The sequence below is a fragment of the Pteropus medius genome, unplaced genomic scaffold, assembly GCF_902729225.1.
Source record: "Pteropus medius unplaced genomic scaffold, Ma_sr-lr_union100, whole genome shotgun sequence".
NCBI lineage: Eukaryota > Metazoa > Chordata > Mammalia > Chiroptera > Pteropodidae > Pteropus > Pteropus medius.
The window spans coordinates 7,574,996-7,593,967 of record NW_024352784.1 but is presented as its reverse complement, the minus strand read 5'-3'; the positions used below and the strand labels follow the sequence as shown (position 1 = coordinate 7,593,967).

General features: G+C 34.6%; 1 protein-coding gene across 3 annotated transcripts in view; it reads left to right on the top strand.

The window, feature by feature from the left end:
• The window catches only part of NARS2 (asparaginyl-tRNA synthetase 2, mitochondrial), a 102,382-nt gene that overhangs the window by 81,637 nt on the left and 1,773 nt on the right, over window positions 1-18,972 (top strand). For all 3 annotated transcript variants that reach the window (XM_039848151.1, XM_039848153.1, XM_039848152.1), the window contains 4 exons: window positions 2,839-2,905; window positions 4,386-4,523; window positions 15,231-15,328; window positions 17,219-17,245. In XM_039848151.1, the coding sequence (XP_039704085.1) occupies window positions 2,839-2,905; window positions 4,386-4,523; window positions 15,231-15,328; window positions 17,219-17,245 (330 nt within the window). The remainder of the gene's footprint in view (window positions 1-2,838; window positions 2,906-4,385; window positions 4,524-15,230; window positions 15,329-17,218; window positions 17,246-18,972) is intronic.

Sequence of the window (18,972 nt, the reverse complement as noted above, 5' to 3'; positions counted from 1 at the left end):
TTAGGGTTTTTAATCTATAGAGTATTTACTTTTTTATTTTCATTTATCTGTGTGAATTTGAGGCAAAAAATGCTAATAATGATCTCTTTAACAGAGCAGTTTTACTCTAACAGCTTCAGGATAATTTTCTTCATTCAACAATAAAAAATTTGAAATATAAAGGTAATTCGATACTGTTTCATGCAATTTTATAATGTCTTCTCCTTTCCTCAAAGCATTTTGGAAATAGTTTCTGGGAAGGAGAAGAAATATTCTGTATACATATCAAGAAAAATTAGTAGAGAAAGTTGAAGGCCATTAAGGATATGCAGTATCAGAACTGTAATTTGAACGTGAAAGCCTGCCTCAACTTAAGGTGTAGGGGGAGTATGGAAGAAGATCGAGAATTACAAGAGATATTTAGACACGAGAGTCATTTTTTCTTAATGTAACAGTAACATATCAATGACACAAAATCCTTGTGGTTTTCATTTTGACTACTTTTATATTTCTCAATATAATGAGATCATATCAACTAGTGATGGACTAGAACAATACAATGTCTAAGCAGAAAAGAACTTTAAATAATGTAGTCCAATCTCCTTAATTTACAAATGCAAACACTTAATTTTTTAATGTTTATATAGCACATTACAAAATTTATAAAATGCTTCTGTTATGGTGAAGTGATCTACATAGCTAGTGGTGGTAATAGAATCAGAGGGAGAACCCGGAGACCGTTATCTTTTGTTTGGATTGAACACACTTGGATTGAACTCCAAGTGGTTTAGGCATTATCTTAGCAGTTAAAAGCTTGGACTCTGAAATTGGCACATCAGGGTTTACTACTTTCATGAATGATTTTGCCAAGTTACTGATCCTCTTTAAACTTCAGTTTCCCTTCTGTAAGATGCTCCTTTAAAAATTATTACTATTATCAACACTGCCACCATTCTTACCTTAGAAATTACCTGTTATTTAATACTACATTTTAATTTGAATATAATATTCATCTTAGAAAAAACTTATCACTCAAAACATAGCTTTGGGGGCTTTATTTGTACTATAAGACACAACTCCTTCCAGTTAGTTTACAGGTATAAACTTCATTTTTGCTTCAGAGAATACATTTGTGTTGGATAAGTTATTTTTTGAGCTTAAAGTCCTTCAGTAAGTTTGTAGATTTTTGTTTTTAATCATCCAAAATACTGTTGCAGAAGACCTAGTGAAACTGACATTTTCATGTAATATTGGTGGACATAGTATAACCCTATAAAAGGGGAGCAGTATCTAGCAATGTCTTTCAAAGTATATAAAAACTGCAAATGCAATACCCTTTATCCAACAGTTCCATTTTTTTCATGTGCAAAATTAATATATAAGGATAATTTGTAATAACATCAAATAGGTTTATGTAGTCATGATATATAATAGCAAAAGATTGGAAACAGCTAACATGTCTATTCATCAATAGATGACTGGTTAAACTAATTAGGATACATCTAGAAAAAGGGATATTATGTAATAGTTCAAAAAAATGAAGCTTTTCGTATACTGATAAGGAAAGATTTGCAAGGTATATTATTGAATAAACAATTATGGAAAAGAGTGTTTATGGTATGTATGTTATGGCTGCCGTCCATAAAAAGGGAGGGATTGTATATTAATATTTGCTTATGGTTGTATCATACCCTCTGGCAGGATATACAAGAAACCACTAACAGTGATTGTATGTGAAAAGAGAAACTTTTCAGGTAGCTATAGGACAGGGAGGAAAGGGAGATGTATGCTCTTTTATACATCTTGGTTTTTTTAAAACTATGTGCATATATTACCTACTCAAACAGTTAAAGTAAATCCTTAGATTGGCTTGATTTAGGCATGAGGGTTTTTACTGAGGTAACCAATGATTTTTTTCCTAAACAGTCTTAAGCAATGCTTAGAATGTATTAAAAAGCCCTTACTGTGGCCTGAAAGAGTTCATAGGCTCTGTCCTGTAACTACCTTTCCTATCTAATTTCCTGGCATTCTTCCCCTTGTTCAATATACTATGGGCACATTGAAATTTTAGTTCCCTGAATTAGCCAAGCTCAGGCCTCACTTTAGGCCTTTGTATTCGCTGTTCCTTTTGCCTGGAATACTTCCTCCCAGATATTTATATGGCTTATTTCCTTACTTCATGCAGATTTCTGTTCATATGTCACCAACTCAGGGAGGCACCTTCAAACACTCTCTGTCTTCTTACCTTGTTTTGTTTTTCTTTACAGCACCATTAGCTCTTTGGCATTATATTATTTCTGTTTATTTGCTTATCTTTCTCCCCCAACTCCCCCCCGCCCCCGCCACGCGCGCACGCATTCATTGCGCGCACACGTTCATGCGCGCACACATACACACAAATATTGACTCCATAAAAACAGGGCCTTTGTTTTTATTTACTGTATCTCTAGTTCTTAGAATAATGCCTAGCACATAGTACGTTCTCGATATATGTTTCTGAATGAATGAAAGATGACTTAAGGAAAGTCTTTGCTCTTCCAGCCTTAGTATTTCATACTTTTTATTATGGAATTGGCATAGCATAAACTCAGAAAATCTTCACTTGCTTAAGTGACTAGCTCTTCTGTGTATATTGCAAGTAGATCAGGAGTGGGGTTATTGAATGACCACTTATCTTCATGCTGGTAGGACTCTCATAGAACTACATCAGCCTTAATTCCTGATTTCTCAATAATCATTTAATACTTATTTATGATCTCAAAAACTATATATGAATAGGCGTTTTCTAGTTTTCAGTGGACTCGTTAACAACAGCCCATTGTATTGACCTTTCTCTGCTTTTATTCTGTTTCTCTCCAGCATTTCTTACACTGAAGCAGTAGAGATTTTAAAGCAAGCATCCCAGAACTTCACCTTCACCCCAGAGGTAGAGAAAGAGAGGGAGGGAGGAAGGGACAGAGGGAGGGAGGAAGGAAGGGAAGAAGGAAAGGAGGGAAGGAGGGAGGGAGGGGGAGAGAGAAAGAAAGAGTATAAAAATGTTTCCCTCTTGTTTTTATTTAAAATTTTCTTATTTCTCTTATTAGCAGTATATAGGATTTGCTTATCTATACATTGGCTTTTTTTGATGTTGTTCAACCCTGTTGAAATATTTAGAATGAAAAATAATTTTGAAATATAATCATATTATTTGGAATAGCAGTGAATAAAGGATTATAAAGAAGTTTCCCAAGTTTAGGAAGATGAAAATTCTTAAAAAGAATGGTAATCATAGACTATTAGTGTAGAGATCAACTAGTTCAGTGTTTCCCAAAGTATATTCTGAATGATATTAACAGGTGACAGACAAAAGAAGTTATGTGATCAAGTTTAGGCAACACATTAAACAGGTTTCTTTTTCTGTTGAACATTATAGAGCCTTCTAATTTGTGATACACATTGAAAAACACAGTTATTTTGTTTGTTTTTGTTTTGTTTTTAAGAACTTCTTTATTTTATTGGCAAGGATTTAGTCCTGAGAGGCCACATGATTCAAGGCCACGCACATAATGTTAGAGGCAAGTTTCCTAATTCCTATGCCAGTGCTTTTTTTCCTCTAATTAAGATATTGCCATACAAGTAGGAGGGAGTGATAAGATAATGTTAAGAATGTAATACCTTTATTCTCAAACTGTTCCTTATACCAGTCTCATCCCCAGTTAAATCAGATCCTCGTATAGGTCATAATAGTTCTCTGTGCTTGTTATATTTATAATCAATTAATTTCTTTGTATAATTTTGTATTTAATGTTTGTCTCCTACTCTAGAAACTTAATGAAGTCATGGATTCTATTTTTCTTACCACTTTATCCAATACCTATCATGGTACCTGAGATTTAATAGGCACATTAGTATTTGCTGAATAAATAGATGAACTATGTTATTAAATATTCATCAAAGAGCATCTGATATATCAGTTGATTCTTTTATTAAAAAAACGTTCACAGAGAGAAGCCATCTAGCCAGACTCAATATTAGAAATATTATCTTTCATCATTTAATTTCCTGAGACTTAGGAACAGTAACTGTAGAAGAAGCTCTAGGCAATATTAATAAAAACAATGATTCGAAGTCAGTTTTTATACACTATGGAAAGTGCACTTTGTTTTCCTGCAGATGCTATTCATCTGCTAAACGCCGCTCCCTGAGATGGGGGACAGAAAGCATAGTATTTATCTACTAGTTTCAGCTTCATGTTTCCAGGCCTTTGGATATTCTCTAATTATCTGTGTAACCTCAACAGACTTCTCCACACATCACTGATCTTTAGGGAGAGGAAGCCCTTGGAAATGATACAGGTTATTTTCAGGTCCTGCATTGTTTATTTCAGCTCTGTCTTCTCCTTTGGTAATTTTTTTTTTCTGTTACAGTGGGGTATTGATCTACATACTGAACATGAAAAGTACCTGGTGAAGCACTGTGGCAACATACCAGTCTTTGTCATTAATTACCCATTAGCACTCAAGCCTTTCTACATGAGGGATAATGAAGATGGCCCTCAACACACAGTAAGAAAAGACACTAAATAAATTGGGGTTGGTCATCTCAGAGTCTGGCTTTTTTTCCTTGTTTTAATTTCATTTATTCTTTGGCATATTTTCTTAAATCCATAACTCTACATCTCTTAAAATGATAAAGTTTATCAAAGGCACTTCTAAAAAAGTGTTCTCAAAGAGGATCCCAATGTTCTATAAACATATTCCCTCATATCTATGGCAAAGATGTCCTTCTTAGTTTAGCAGATGCAATTGTAAGTATGTTTTGTTTTATTTTCTAAATAACTTAGAGAAAGTAGCCAAGAGCATTGTATGGTAATGCCAGGTCTGCTCTCAAGCTGAATACTGGTTAGGAGACTACAGAAGTTGGGGAGTATGCTGGGCAAGAGACGATAGCAGTGGCATGATCAGGCAAAGGAAGAGCAAGCTTGGCAGAGCAGGCTTAGAGTACATGGTTTGGCTTTCAAATAGAAATAGTGAGGGAAGAGCTCTGGAGGGATCATAGCGGTTTGGGCTTCTTCTGTCATTCTGTTCTGTCTGTCTCTTCTCTCTGTCTGCTCTCTTTAGCCTTTCTTATCCTCTATTCTTTTATCACTCTTTAGTTGCTTTTTTATTCTTCAGTGTACTTTTTCCTTCTTTTTATTTATTTATTTTTGTCTCTTCTCTCATATAAAATTATCAGTTGTATGAAAAAAGAATGTATTTGACTATTGAATAGTTATATACTTAATATCATTAATTACAAAAGTCTATGATACAAACATGTTTATCTCAAAAAAGGTCCAAAAACTAAACTTTCCTATTTGGTTCTTTTCACTTGTCTTTAGATAAATACTAGTAGAAAAATGTAGATCAAGGCTCTCCAGTAAATATAATGTCCCCATCTTAGATATACAAGGTTAACTCTTTGAATGCACTTCCTGTTTTCTCTTATAGTACTACTGAAACAGTAGTAGCCACCAATTAGTAGATGCCAATGAGGCAAGCATTACCATCTCATCTCTAAGTCCTGAAGCAACCTTGCCAAGAAACTTATTGCTTCTCCCATTTTACAGATGAAAAACTGAAGTGCAAAGAGACAAATTGCATTTCCCAAAGCTACATAGGTAGTAAGTGACCGAGTATTCAAACCTGATTATATCTGTCTCTGAAGTCTGTGTTCTTTTCTACTCTATCCCACTGTCTCAAAATCACAGATATAAAGTTACATTTTAGCCATTGATTTTACTCATACCCACCTTTCACATCTAATGAACAACATAATTGATCTTTGATTCTTATTTTTCTTTTCCCTACCAATCCTTTATATAATTGATTTCGAGAAATGAATTGGCCAACAGGTTGGCAGCAAAAAATATGAGAGACTAGGGCATACATTATTCAATCCTAAATAATTCAATATTTGACCTACATCACAAAACATAGGACTATGTCTATATCTCTTTTTTTTTAATCACTCTACCCCATCCCACTTCTATCTCCTCCCACCCCCACACACCATATTCTTTTCATGTAATTTCCCCAATTGAGCACTTTTCATCCATCCAGTTTTGCACTTCTTAAATACTCTGCTAAAGGCTTTCCTTTTCTGTAAAGAATTTCCTGAGTTACTGAGTCACCTTGAGCCTTCCTTTTCTGGATTTCTACAGTGTTTAAAGAATGAATAAGACTGGTAACATTATGTCTGTTTTTTGTAGTCTCTGTATAAGTTTTGCTTTCTGAAACAAAACTCTTCTTCAGGATGGCACATGAGTTTTTCATAACTACCATGGCATCTACTGCTCATTCTTCATTCTCTCTGATGCAACTTCCACCCCTATTATACCACTGAAGTAGCTCTCTCTAGTATCAGTAATAATTGTCATGTTATTGAATCCGACAGATTTTTACATCTTCTTTTTACTTTACCTCTCAGCATTAGTCAGCACTGTTAATACTTTATCTTTAAAATTTTCTCCTCACTTGGCTTCTGTGACATCTCCCAGTTTTCCTCCTTACTCAGTGAGTTATTCTTTCTCAATCTCCTATACAGGTTCTTCCTCTTCTACTAATCCATTAGATGTTGGAATTTCTCAAGGCTCCATTTTAGGTCTTCTTTTCTCTTCCTGGGCGACTTCATCTGTACCTGCAGTTCACTATTTATTTTCAGACAACTCAGAAATTTATATCTCTAATCTATACTTCTACTCTGAGCTCTGGATTCATCTTAAGTCATTTACATATTTCAAAGGCATCTCAAGCTTAATATAGCCAAACTGACCCCAAGATTTCTCCTCTTCTTTCCTCCTCCTACCAAATTTGATCTTCTTTAAATATTCTCTGTTCATCTAATCATACAAACCAGGTAACTGAGTCATTTTTGAAATCTCTTTCACTTCCCACATTCAAGTTATTACTGAGTTCTGTCATTTTTATACCCTTAAATATATCTCACATCCACCCACTTCTCTTGATTTCTACTTTACCTTTTTAGATTAAGATATCATCATCTCTTGCCAAGACTAATTCTGTAGCCTCAGAACTGTCTTCCTGTATCTACTCTTTCTTCTTCTGGGTGAGTTCTCCCATTTTAGCATGAGCTTTTAGAAAATGTAAATCTGTTCATGTTATCTCCCATCTTAAGACCATTCAGTGGCCTCTCACTGCTATTAGGATAAAAGTTAAAATCCTTTACATGGTCTACAAGCCCTAGTGCAACCTAGCTGCTCTCTTGCCTGGTGTACTGTGGTGCTTCCCTTTGCTCTCTCTGCTACATCCACACCGCCCTTCTTCCATGTCTTCAAAAATACAGTGCTTTCTTTCACCACAGGATCATTGCACATATTGTTCCCTCAATCTAGAAAAATCTTCTTCACCTAAGTAATTTTAATTATTCTCCAGATCTCTACTCAGTCATCGTTTCCCCAGAGAAACCTTCCTTGACCCTCCAGACTGAATCAGACCTTGTTAGACACTACAGTGGTATCATATTAAATTTCAGACCCAGAGCTACTAACTCTTAAGTTATCATAATACTTAACACAGTTGTAATTTTACATTTATTTGTATGACTATTTAATTAATGACTCGTTCCTCTATGCCAAAGGACTTGATGACCTCTTTTTCACTCATCGATGTATTCCCAATGCCTAAGTATAATGCATGGACATAGCAGGCACTTCATATCTATTTGGTGATGGATAAGTGATTAGATGGATGAGTGACTTGAGCCCAACATACTTTTAGACACTTAATGGTAGGACAAGGAGTGAGTGAGTGACTTGATTTGCTAAGGAAATTTCTAGAAATTTCAGCTTTTACTCTAAATTTGAGTAATAGCAACAGGTCATTAAGAATAGTCCAGTGTCTTTAGAATCAAACACCCTTGGGTTCAATTCCCAGGTTTCTGTATTATGAACTATGTGATCTTAGACAAAGCATCTAATTTCTTTGAGTCTTTGTTTCCCAATCTATAAAAATAAGATAATAATATTTTCCAGAGTTGTGAGGATTAAATTAGATAATATGTGCAAAATACATAGGACAGTGTTTGGGATGGTAGGTAGTCAATAGTGTGACGCGCTCTCTCATTTTAAATTTTGATAAAATTTTTACTGTGCTAAAACACAATAACATTAAAATATTTGTGTGTATGTGTGTTTCCACATCATAACAGGCTGTTATATAGGATTCCTTAAAAGGTATTTCTCTCATAGACCACAGTCACAAACATTCCTTATTTTTAAAAAAACCAGGAACCCTTCATTATGACAAGTCTCTAGTGATGTCTCACAGGTTGAAACCTGAAGGCATTATAATGGGACTTTAGCATACTTCTGTAATGCATGCAGTCCTATAGCATATAGCTTCTCAGAGCTAAATTATTAAAATATAATCTAAACTATATATATTATACATGGATTATAACATGGATTCATCTGCAACCTAGATTTCTTTTCAACCCATTTGTATAAAGTGTCTGCTTCCACCCCTACTTTATTTTTTTTATTGGTAAGTAAACAGGCTTTTGGCCAGATAATTAAATTCTGTATTTCTTTTAGTAATAACAGGTTGTAGGTAGGGTTGCAAGATTTTTTAGTAATAACAGTGGGCGTGATGCAATCTATAAATGTTTGGCCAGAGATAATAATAGTAAAATGGTATCTTTTTACAATTATAGTTTCTTTTTCTTTCTTTTTCCTCCTACCTCCTTCAAAACGCATACATACACACCAAAAAAAAAAAAAAAAAGAAAAAGAAAGCCTGCACTATGTTATAATGAAAACTGCACTGGACTAAGAAGTTAGTAGTGCTGGGTTTGAAATTCACCTTTCTTACTAGTTAGCTATATGACCTAAGGCAGGTTATTACAATCTTTGAGCCTCAGTCTTTCCCTCCATAACATCAGAGAATTGGATTAAGTAACCTCCTAAGGTACTAACCAACTCTAAGGTTCTTTGAATTCAGGTAGCCTAAGTTTTTCCTCATTTGAATATATAACAAAAACTTGTAAATTACCAAATGTATTTGATAATTCGAAGGGAATAGATCATGGACCTAAAAAAATGAATCCAAGCAAAAATGCAAAATGCTGTATGCCCCTGTGTCTGGGTCCCTGAGTAATTTCCCCAAAAGCAAATATTTAGCTAGAGAAATGACTTTACAGAGAAGAATATCCATTCATTCCAACCATGTGCGATTAGGAAAAAGTGACTGCTCAGCAGTTTTTGTTGAGATACCAAGATCCCCAGATAATGTTCTCATTTTAAAAATTGTATCAGTATTACTTAGCAAATCATAAAAATTAAGCATTATTGGGCGTTCAATAAAATACATAATGTGAAGTCAACTTGGAAGGAAGAATACTCAACCAGGGGATATCTAATGAATTTCCCTGGGCTCTGGCTAATTAACTGACCTGCATCAAAAAAGCTTGAACTTAAAACCAACAGTAATAGTGATTAAAAGAATTGCCAATTTTCCCCATATCTAGGACTAGTGACTATCCTGGAATATTTACGTCAAAGTTGAAAGTATGCATTTCAGTCCATCTAGAATGCTCCAGGCTAGCCATTTTACTAAACGAATTCCATTTTCGGTCATTGCTACCTGCAGCCCATCTGTATCTTTACGCTATCACATCTGGATGACTCTATTTCTTAGCTTTGCCTTGTTTTTAGGGGCACAAAACTGTGTCAGCAGTTAGAGCAAAAGCTTACAGAAACTGAAACCACAAACATGTTTCCTATGGTTTATGGAACATTCTTCTCCTTTTGATAATAGTATGTAATGTTGCTCCATTGTTGGTGGCAGCCTGTTAGAAGCTTGTGAGAATAGGGAGGTGTTTAATTTGTGTTTTTAGTCAATATTTAAAAATACTGAGATAAGTAGGAAAAGGGGTATCAGAGGAAAGGACATTAAACTTTTTTTTCCCCTTCTCTTTGAACTTAGCATGGAAAAGGTAATGTATTAAAGGCCTTTTTCCTATCTAACCTGTTTGTTTTTTAATTCAAGGTTTGTTTTTTAATTCAAGGTCTGAGTTTTATTCTCAGTACATTGATTGGAATCAAAAGAGTAAGAGTTAAAAAGGAATGTCATAAATAGAGACCAGACCTTGTTCAGCTTGAATACCAATACGAACTATTTCTAGACAGTGTGCAAATGCAGCTGTGTGACTTAAGCAAAGTCAAAGCTCATACATAGTGGAGGAAAGTATGGCAGGCAGTGTTCTGGCCTAGAAGATGTGCCCAAAGTGGAGTAAGTTTTGTTTAAGACTTAGAGAAGTCAGTAAAGAGTACAGTAAAATGATTTGTAGCCTTCATTGTTATCTGTGTGGGAGTGAACAAACAGCAGAACTAAAATCCTTCCTCTTATTTCAAGCCTCCCAAAGCTGCATAGGGACACAATGGTGATTTTAGCTACAGAAGTACTCAAATTGAGTCAATTTTAAGAGGACATTTCACTGTACAACCAGTGAATTCTCACTTTCCCTAATCAAGGACAGGATTGCTCAACCCCTAGCTCTTTAAGCCAGCCTCAGACGCCCGTAGACCACAGACCTTCCAACACCTAAAGGCAAATTGTAATCACCAGCTAATGTTCTAGGCAACTTGCTTGTTTCCAACCTGTTTGCACTCTAATCCCCTCACCATCCGTCACTTGGCAAACACTCAACCAAGTTTTTCTTATTACTTAAGAAAGTTGTGTGATTTCCTCCACATTTTGCAGTTTGTGTACCCTTATGTCATAGTTTATATTATCTAGATGTGCATTTTTCCTCCATTAGAGCCCTAGAGAATCAGATAGTTTCTCTAGTAATTAGTCCAGTAGCTACCAGGGAGAGACACAAGAGAGGTGAATCCTACCTAGAATCTCTACTTTAACTAAAAAGACTGGAAATTGAGGGGATTGTTCTAGTGATTGTTAGAGAATTTAGTATTTTTAAAATCATATCAGAAGAAAGTAAAGCTCTGTGTATACCAAATGTAAATGTCTTTATTTATATTTGAGGGATACTTTATTATAGCTTCTCAGAAAGTATGTAGAATCTCTAGGTAGATTAGTGGGTATCATTATAAAAGAAAAGCAAGAAGTATAAGAATCTGACATGGTTGAAGGGAAACAAACTAAAGTAAAAGAGAAGATTATGTAGAGGAAGAGAACAGAATGAGGCTTCGTGGGCCTTTCTTCACAAAGAGATAAGTCTTTCCTTGATCAAAAAGAAATAGTACCCTTTGGTCATGGAACATTTATGAGGCATTGTAAAGGAATACCTTATTCAAAAGAAACAGATCTCTTAAGAGGGGAAGCACCTTTATTTACTCTGTACGTCAAGAAAATGTGCAGGAGATTCACCCACCTGAGAGTGTGAGTTTTCAGACTATTTGGTCAAAGAAAGGACATAGATGATGTACGTGTTATTTCTTCATATTACAAAATTAGCAGTGATATGGGATTTACCCAGATGTCTTCTAAACTTTTTGCTCAACTAAAATAGATTGTTTTGGTAAGTTCTTTTAAGTTCCTCTGTACTGTTAAGTTCCCAAAGTACAGAGGAAGAAAATAGGGGGACTACTGTTCTAACCTTAATTCTAATTAACAATGAGGAATTGGTGGGAGAGTAGAAGTAGAAGAGGCCAAGTAGATGCGGGGAAGTAACATAGTAAACTGTTTAATGACACATAAACAGTTGCAGCTCCTCCCTTGAAGGTGGGAGGGACTTAGACTGTCCTGCCCTATTGACAAGAGCTTAGCAACTTGTATGTGACTTACATTGGCCAAAGAATTGTGAGCAAACGTGACCTACATATCTTACTTTTGGACAAATGCTTTTAGTACATAGTCATCCATGCTCTTTTTTTCTCATCTGCCACAGGTCAGCGGTACCTCAGAAAGAGGTTTTTTTATCAGCTTCAAGCCAGGATGGACATGTAACATAAATTTTTAAAAGCCAATTCATTGATGTAAAACAGTGTTTCTCATTCAGGAGTTATTTTTCCCTCCTGCCCGCACCCAGGAGACAGTTTTGGTTGTCACAGCTAGGGGAGTACAACTGGCATCTGTAGGTAAAGGCCAGGTATGCTGCTACATATGCCACAATGCACAGGATAGGCTCTCACAACAAAGAATTATCTGGCAAAAAAAAAAAAAATGGCACTAATGCTAAGATTGAGAGATCCTGTTGTAAGCTTCTGGGGTTATTTATTAATACAGAATAAACTATCCTGACTAATATAGCAACTATCACACTAGTTTCATAATAGCCAATGTGGGCTGTATACCTCATCCAATGGTTGGGCTTAACCAGTTCTGGGACATTGATTATTAGGAAGACAGATTGGAAAGAAATTCAGGAAAAAAAATGTAGGTATGATACTACGGCATAAGATTTTGAAGGTAACTCAAAAAGTTCAGAAGCTTCCAGTTCCACAACTATTACTGTGAGTTGCAAATATTCCAGATAAAAACCAGACAGAAAAGTATAAAACCAATATGGTTGCATATTGAATTCTCCAGTGAACTCAAAATGTTAAAGGAGGTTTGTAATCAAAGATAAATATGAGTCTTTTACACTCTAAAAAATAGCATTAAAAAAACTAAGGTCCAAAATTGGCATGATTTAGATCTGCAAAAAGTGCTAAGATTCCCCAAAGCATTTTTTCTTGTTTTATTTTTTGTTTGTTTTGCTTCTTTTAGTTGTATTAGCAGCAAGATCAAGCAAGAAATGGATCTCTTGTTTGATGCGTATAGACTAATAGAAAAAGCAGAACAACTCATCAAGGGTGGCTTCATTCCTTCATCACCAGCTACCAGCCTCAGTTGGACTACCTACTTCCTATTCTTCTATGGTAGCTGATTCTCCACCATCTTTTTCTGAGGCAGTGGGCCTTTTTAGCTCTGCCTCTTAAAGCTTTGCATGTACTTGCAATATCAGAAGCAATTACTGCCCTCCTTTGTGGCTTGGAATTGCCCCAACTTCAAAACCTTGGAAATAAATGATAGATTTTAGATATACCTATCCCTTTTTAATAGAGCACGTAAGGATGGAATACTGTATTTAGGGCGTAGTGGTTCCCAGTCTTTACATATTTTCAAGTGAAGGCCAGAGGGCCGCTTTGTTGTCTATTTTATTCCAGCTCTAATTCTAAACTAAAAACTGTGGCTTGAAATTAAGAACATATTTTTCATCATGCATTTCAACTCCTAGCATATTTTAGCCATGTCTAGAAGCAAGATACTAGGAAATAAAGAAGCCAGCCCTTCGTAGCCATAAAAACTTCCTTGAATCTTCTTCTCCTTTCTCTGAAAATAGAAAAGGTAACTGAAGGTTATTGATTGGAGTCCAACTCTATTAACCGTGTAGCCCATGAGAATTTCATCACATTAGTAAACTTCTCTTGTTCACCTATCTAAAGCTGTTTGTTTCATTACCTCATTACCTACTATCACATCTGAATCATCAAATCCACATTCTAAAATACCTGCTTGTTCATCCCTCAAGTTCATAGAAGAATTACTAAGATGTGGTCAACAAGCACATGACAAAGACCTGTTGGTACACTCACTCTTCACCAGCTTATTGAGTGGTAGGAGATGGAGTAAAAGTAGAAACCACTAGTGAATTTCTGTTTTCTCTCACTAATTCAGCTGAATGATGAAAATCATGCCTTTTTCTCTTTTAATGATAATAATGAATATGAGGTATGCAGCATTTGGGACATATTCTTTACTAATTTCAATTATTTATAAAGTATACCTCAGTTAAAAGTTCTGAAATTAAAACAAGGGGACGACTTAATAGTAAAGTAAGGCAGAGTTTAAGAAAAGGGCTTATAATGTAATGTGACATTTAAAAATTAAATGTGTTTTATGGATTCCTGATTCTTGATATGTTGCATTAAATCTTTCTTAATTTTATGCCTTTATATTCTTGGTCTTAAAAATAATTACCTGCCACCTGCAAAAAAAAATTGTCAATTCACAAGATAATGCAGATAGCAAATAAACATTCTCAAAAGTGAAATATTACTAGTAATCGAAGAAATACAAATTAAAATATCAAGTTACCATTTTCTCTATTAAAAGTTTTTTGTTGTTTTCTTACTACAAAAGTATAACACCATTATTATAGAAAATACAAAAATACAAATAAGAGAAGTCACAGTGGCAGCACAATTAACATCTCATTATATAGATGTCAGTGTTTTTTCTATTCATGTCTAAAATGTAATAATCTCTTATTGATGGACACTTGAATTTCTTGTCATTGTAAGTAATGCTACAATAAACATCCTGTACGTTAATCTTATTTTTGTATCTCTGATTGTTTTGTTAGGACTAGTTCTTAGAACTGCTATTGCTGAGTCAAAGCATGTTGCATTGTTAAGGCTTTTGATTATCTTTTGACTAGAAATGTTGTATCAGATCTATAAGAGTGTTGGTTTATGCATTCTCTAATCCATTTGTTGATGTTGCTTTCTTACCTTCACCATTTTGATAACTCCAAAATGATATCTCATTGTTTTAATTTGTACTTCTTTGATTAATAATTAGGACATATTTTACAAGTCTTATCAAAATACTACAAATTAAAGAAAAAACCCAATGTCGCATGATTTATAAGAGGAAACAATCACACATGTACCCCCTAAATGTTCAACAAATGGAAAGCAGTTAAGTAAAAACTATAATACTCTTAAACAATAAGCTGTGTGGCTATTAAAACATTAAGTATGCAAAGTACTTTAACTGACATAGAAAAAATATTTATTGTATAATATTATTAAGATATTAGAATGGTAAGTTTTTATATGTAATTTGACCTCTACTCTTTAAATGTATAAGAAAAATAACCTGAAAGAAAATATGCCAAAATGTAATTGCCACTGCATGATGATAGGTGATTTTTAATATTTTATAATTTTTAATATTTTCCACATTTTTATAATTAATATTTATATTACATTTGTGAAAACATATTTTTCTTAAGTACACAGCATAAATGGTGCAAGATGGGAGATGAAACCGTCCACCTGCAATTTGCATGGCATGTATTCTAACGGAAATCTTAACCATTTGTTGTTGAAACAGGGAACATGAACAGATAACAAATAAGATTTGGATAAGCAGTTAATCAGCCAGTTGTGAAAATGTTAAAAGTTCACTTGCTTGAGAAGCTGACAATTGTTGGAGTCCCCTGAAAATATAATGTTTATGTGGGGTTTTTTCCCCCTTTTTTAGGTTGCTGCTGTTGATCTTCTGGTTCCTGGAGTTGGAGAGCTCTTTGGAGGAAGCCTCAGGGAGGAACGGTACCGTTTCTTAGAGCAGCGACTGGCCAGGTATTGGTCAGACCTAAAAGAAACAACATTCAGAGAGCAGGGATGGGATACTCAGAGACAGTCATGGACCTTAGCACCTGACAGCCCTGAACCTCAGATTCTAAGTAACCTTGAACAAGTTGTTACTTGACCTTTCTGAGCTCTCCTTTGTTAAAGACTAGAACTGTTATGTGAAACAAGGCCACAATAAAATTTGCCCACTATATATATATGTATCTCTTCCTATGGAAATGGCTTTTAAAAAAGTTAATGATAGAGGGGCAGGAAGATTTCCCCCTTAAAGCTTGTCCTTCATTTTGATTTTTCTCTTCTCTGTATTCTTTTTTATTTACTCTAAATTATGATTGGCAGTCTCCTATAGGGACATAAAGAGAGACAGACTCTGAACCAGAGAGAAATAAAGATACTGTCTGCTAAGCTAGCATTCAGAATAAGCAGTTTTCTCTTTCTCAGGTTTTCTAAATTGCGTAAGGGTCTTGATTTAGCTATTTGAATAACTTATTTTAACTTGCTGTTTGAGACCTGGGAAATGAATCTGTAAACACACAGAAAATATTTTGGAGAAAAAAAGTAGGGAATCATGTTTCTAATTGAACTACCACTCATATATATTCATGGTCTGCCAACAAACCACAATGACTTTCTAAACTAACCAGGATTATAAATCTCTATTTTCCATGGTTTCCACTTTTGCTGTGCCAGATTTCAAACTTCAGAAAAAAAAAAAGGCTTTCCCATGTTGGAGACATAATCCCTCTCTCCAGATAATACTGGGTTTCATAGTAACCTGGAAAAGCCATGATTGTTTGAAAATATCCTATTAGCCATTTGTAAGGCCTTCTGTCCCGAATGGAAAAATGCTTTAAAAGTTGAGTCTTTTCCAAGGTCCCCATCTATAAATCTGTTGGGTAACTTGGTTTTGTAATCCTAATTATTCGAACTCTGCTCTATATGGTTCGGGTCCAGAAGAAAGGGGACGAATGTGTTCTGGGAGAACTCTTTTATCAGTGGGAGTACTAACTCCTAAGAAAATCATGAAATTGAAGTTAAGGTCAAACTCTTTAGATGGAAAGAATTTAAAGATTCTCTGGGGTTTTTTTTAAGCACAATAAAAATCACACATGGCAAAAACCTCATCTGTTGAAAGATTAATTGGTCTGTTTTCTCTACTGCTTCCTTCCTTCAGGAAACCTTTCCTCATAACAGTAAATGTTTACCTAATATCTGATAATACCTAAATTTATCTTTCCTAATGAAATGCATATATGTGTTTCCCTCTTTTAGGTATCGTGACTTCTGATTATGTGTTCAGTAATTTTGTATATTTGAATTTTTCATTCTCCTGATCACTTCAGATACACTGTGGTCCCAAACACTTTTTTTAAAAGGCTAAAGTTAATTTCAATGAGTACAAAGAGTTTAAAACTTTATTAACATTTCTTGAATTGGCAAAAACCAATTAGCAACCATATTTTGAAGGCAGCCTGAGAATCTGCACTGTTTTAATGTTATAGAATGAAAGGTGTGTTTGTGTGTCCCTTGTTTATGTGTGCCTTTCAGCAACTTTAAGTAGTTGTAATAGTGCTTTTCTTATATCACAGGACAATTAGCTTATTTCAAATGAACCCCCTCTTTCAAGCTCTAAACCATGCTTTCTTTCTATAGTATTGATTGTCTATATTTGATAATACCTGGAACTATTGTTTAACTCACCTTTCTCACCATATAACAAAGTTTCAACTACTCAACTATATTTTATGTTATTTGAGAGCACAAGTTTTGGGTTGTACTTCTTTGTAAAGAGTACACGATCCAGAAAAAATGTTTGGTTGTTAGTATATTTATCTTATTGTCATTCTCTGAAAGAATTTCGTTATTTTCCTTTTACAGATTAGGACTGATAGAAGCCTACCAATGGTAAGAATGTGGCCTGTAATGATTCTTATTCTAGCCATTATTCTGAGCATTACACTTTTTACTTATATTCCCAAGGCACTCTGGAAGAGTGCTAAGAACGATGAAAAGGTTCTCAGAAGATTACTTACTCCCTTTGAGTCCTTGAAAACTAGTAATAATAGCTGCCATGTATTTATTATTTATTGTGTGCCAGATAACTGTGTTAAAATTTTGATGTGTATTATCTCATTTAATCACAATAACACCATGTGAGTTAGGTACTATTCTTCTTTTTACTACTTCTCCAGACCTGAGGCCTAGAGATGTTGACTAACACAGAAACATAGAGCTGGGATTTTGTTCCTAACTGTTATGCTTCAGTTTCTCTATGTGTGAAATCAGGGGCTTGAACTAAGTGATCCTTAAGTAATTTCACCCACTGTAGAAACTGAAGCTGCTTAGGAGATCACCTGCCTGCATTTGTACATTTACTTCTCCAAAGCTGTTCTGGTTTTCTTTCTGCAGACCCTTTCTTGGAGTACTTTTTCGACATCCACAAATTTTTTATTTATGTTTTTATAATAGCACTCCTTCAGGATCTTGGTATAATAACATCAACAATATTAATTCTTTCCCTGTACTCAGAAGAAGGAAGGGTCAAATTACACACTCACCTTTTGGTGTTGAAGGAGTTAGATTTCAGAAATACAAAAAGCTTAAAATTTGGTTCTGGTAATGGCCCTTGAATGCCTTTATTATTTACCAGTAATGACCTTACGCATAGTTAATGTCTCTGAGTCTTGGTTTTCTTGGCTATAAAATGGAATAATAATATCTATCTCACAGGATTATTGTGAGAATGAAATGAAATAATATAGATTAAGAATCTACCTAGAGTAGGAAGGAGCTCAGTAAATGCTGATTTCTTCTCTCCTTTCCTTCTTCTGTTCTGAGTCTTGCTATTAGGTAGATGAACTTGATTGAGTAAACTTATGCATTTTACCTCAGTTTCTGTCTACAAGATAATATTCAAATTTTAATTATTGGTTAAGTTTAGGCCTTATCTGGTCTTTATTAATCATTTCAGTGCTATTCTTTTCCCAGTTAAAGTTTTCAAACTGTTAAGATTTCCAAATATAAATATTTATTATCTGAATATTTTTCTTTAAGTGGTTATCAAAATATTTTAAAGATAGAAGGAATTTTTAAAATCTTAAGTCTGTGATCTCTGCTAGTGTTCCACCACATTGTGAGGGGCCATCCCAGGTGTCGAAGAATTTACTCACTTCCTATTTCTACATGCCATATGCAAATAAAACCTGTGACTAGTTCCACAAATTTTGTACCCTCTCTTCTATAATCTGGCTACCCTAGAATCAATTTAACAACAACCCATCAAATACATATTCATTTGAAAACTTGCTTCTTAGAAGTGGATTTTTCCATCTATCAAAGAATAGACAAGAAAAATTCTACAGACCAAATCTCTCTGCTGAATTCAGTTTCCAGACGTTATGCCAGTGTTTTGATATCGATGTATGAGAAATTTAGAACCACTTAAAACTATTGCTAGACTTTTAAGAGCAGCAAGCTCAGATCCTGCAGGTGTTTGTGGCAGGTGGTTTGATATGCCTTTTATCTCATTTTCTCATTAAATCAAAGTATATCCTTCCCCCATGCCTTGTAAACTTGAAGTTAATTCAGCTATTAAACATTTCAATTATTTAAGAATGTGTTCCTTCCATTAT